The sequence below is a fragment of the Balaenoptera ricei genome, chromosome 1 (assembly GCF_028023285.1).
Source record: "Balaenoptera ricei isolate mBalRic1 chromosome 1, mBalRic1.hap2, whole genome shotgun sequence".
Classification (NCBI taxonomy): domain Eukaryota; kingdom Metazoa; phylum Chordata; class Mammalia; order Artiodactyla; family Balaenopteridae; genus Balaenoptera; species Balaenoptera ricei.
The window spans coordinates 103,674,414-103,677,002 of record NC_082639.1 but is presented as its reverse complement, the minus strand read 5'-3'; the positions used below and the strand labels follow the sequence as shown (position 1 = coordinate 103,677,002).

At 38.7% G+C, this 2,589-nt stretch overlaps 1 protein-coding gene across 1 annotated transcript; it reads right to left on the bottom strand.

The window, feature by feature from the left end:
• Window positions 1–933: 933 nt before the first annotated feature.
• Window positions 934–1,919, bottom strand: LOC132351531 (histone-lysine N-methyltransferase, H3 lysine-36 specific-like). The gene is given in 2 exon segments (XM_059901366.1): window positions 934–1,628; window positions 1,631–1,919. Coding segments are annotated over 2 exon segments (984 nt in total).
• Between the last annotated feature and the right edge of the window lie 670 nt (window positions 1,920–2,589).

Below are 2,589 nucleotides of genomic sequence, written 5' to 3'. Positions count from 1 at the left end.
TTTCAGAGGTATGTTGGGAGGAAATGGGATCCACTTTGGTGACATTACAGGTGACCATGACAATGTGTCTGGACAGAAACAAAATCAGAATCAAATATTTAAAGCTGAAAGGAATCTTTTAACAACCAAGTTAAAACAATCAGATTTTAAAGGTGATTAAACTGAGGCTAAGAAAAGTCAACTGATCATTTAGCCAACTAGGAATAGTCAAAAAATTCTGCATAAGATCAAACTTTTAAAAAACTTTATCATTTACCACAATCTAACGGTAGTATGTAGCACTATTGAGTAACTCAAATTACATTTTTTTCCATTTATATACACATACACCCATACCACACATTTATATACACTTCAAAATTTAAAACTAGGAAAGGTTCAAGAGCCTACTCTGATGGTGGTAGTTACCTAAAGCATAGGATGCTTTAGTTCAGGAACAGGTAGTTCAGGAAAATTAGCCTAATTTAAATTCTGACTGATGTCCAAGAAGGCCTTCTCATTTAGCTACTCTGAATGTTTACCCAAAATGCATTTCAACCTGCAGCAAAAGTCACCCCATCAACTAAAAATATAAGCCATGCCTTATGCAGAAACAGGACTCCAGGTAATTAACTGGTTCACCTGTACTCATAATACCAGCAAACCAAAGCCGAGCCCACTAAAAAAGAAAAAGCTAAACAAATGTATACCTCCATCTTGAACATTTAAATCTGAACTCAATCAAATGCCCTTAAAAGTTTAACTCTTAGCCAGTCCTCAATGGAGAGTTAACTGGGAAAAATCAAAAAAGAACCAAACTCATACAATAGAGGAAAATTTTTTAAATCAAAGTAAAATTTCCCCAAAGAGCTTATCATTAGCAATAGGCTTTCATCTGTGAACTGATAAACAACCAAAAACCAATTAGTTATAATTGGTTTTTATAGTTTCCCTTTAAGTTGCCTGTATATATACATTTATGCATATATTTAAGTTGTACCAAAAACTGCTTACAAATGGCAATTCCTGTGAAGTAGATGATGATGAAGTTCCAGGTAATTCTAGTATGTTTCCTAATGTACTGGTACTGGAGTCTGGATCATCCTGAAAAGATAAATTTATTGAGTTTAATTGCTCTTCTATGGTAATGGTTGTATCTCCTAGTGAAAGGGGGGCTGGGAGAAGGGCTGCTTTTTCATTGCTGCCATCCACTTCATTTCTTTGCTTACTTTTCTGTGTTTCAGTTTGAGGAGCTAATGGCAAGAATGGCGATTTGACTGCACCGTGTCTACTATCTGGTGTGCTGTCTTGTTCATTTCCCCTGGCCACGTCTACACCATTCTCTGATTTAGGCTCATAATTGCAGGTGGCATTGGTCTGAGTTTCCTCAAAGATCTCCTCTATACTCTCATCCTCTGTGCCTGGCTCTTCTGGGTCCATTTCAGAACCTACATCTGCATCATCCAGACAAGTAAAATTCTCAAAGTGCAGAAAGCCATTCTTGGTAGTCTTTGTTACTTTTACCTGGAGTTCAGGGGATTTATTACAAGAGGGTTCCTGTTTCATAGCAAGTGCTGTTGGACCACCAGGACTCAGGGAAGTGCAAACAATTGGCGACTGAGCTCTTGAATCACTTTTTTCAGGGTCTGAAAGGATTCTGATCCATCAGCAGAACCATTTAAATACTCTGCATTGATCATGGAGGCCAAATCCTGTAGTCTCCGCAGTGGAATGTAACAAGATGGAGAATCTTGTCCATAAGCATTTTGGGATTTTTCACTGGCAGTCCGTAACTGCATAGTACACCCATTAAGCGGCTCAGAAAAATTGGATTCACCGTTACCGAAAGGGCTGTCCTTGTCTTCAGGGGCATCTAAATTCACTGGATTGGAAAAGGGCAGCAGACAATTTCTTCTAGGTAATTCACAAGTCTGATCCATCCTGAGCCAGCATCAACCATGCCCCGCGCCCCATCCCGGGCCGGCTGGGGGCAGGGTGTGGCCCCCATTACGCTGGGGCGCGAGCGGAGCGATGGGGAGAGCGCAGAGCCGCTTTCCACACCCGCCTCCCCCCGCGTCTCTCTTCAGGGTAGAAGGCAGCGAGTGCGACCTGCCCCGGCCTATTCCGCCGCCGCCCCCAACTTTCTATTTCTTCTTGCCTCAATAATTTTGCCTGAGGAGTCCCCCAACTGCAATTTCATCTATGTTGTCAAATTTATTATCATATAGATCTTCATGACACCCTGATTATGTTTAAGATCCTTGATGTGTCTTTAGGTATTTTTTCCTCATTATTCTGTTTTATTTATTTTATCATCTCACTTTTTTTTCTCGTCACTCTTGCCAGAAGTTTGTCTACCTTATAAATCTTTTCAAATAAAAGATTTTTTTCTTCATTATATTTTTTATATATATTTGTTTTTATATATTATATATATTTGTTTAAATACATTTGTTTTTATTTATTATATTTAACTTTTTGAGTTGTTAACTTAATTCATTAGTTTTTGGTCCAGGAATATTTTTAGGAGTGTGTCTTGTGTGTTAAAGTTCCTGTAGCCTTGTTTACCTAAGAATATCTTTATTGAATCCTCATGTTTAAATGGGATAG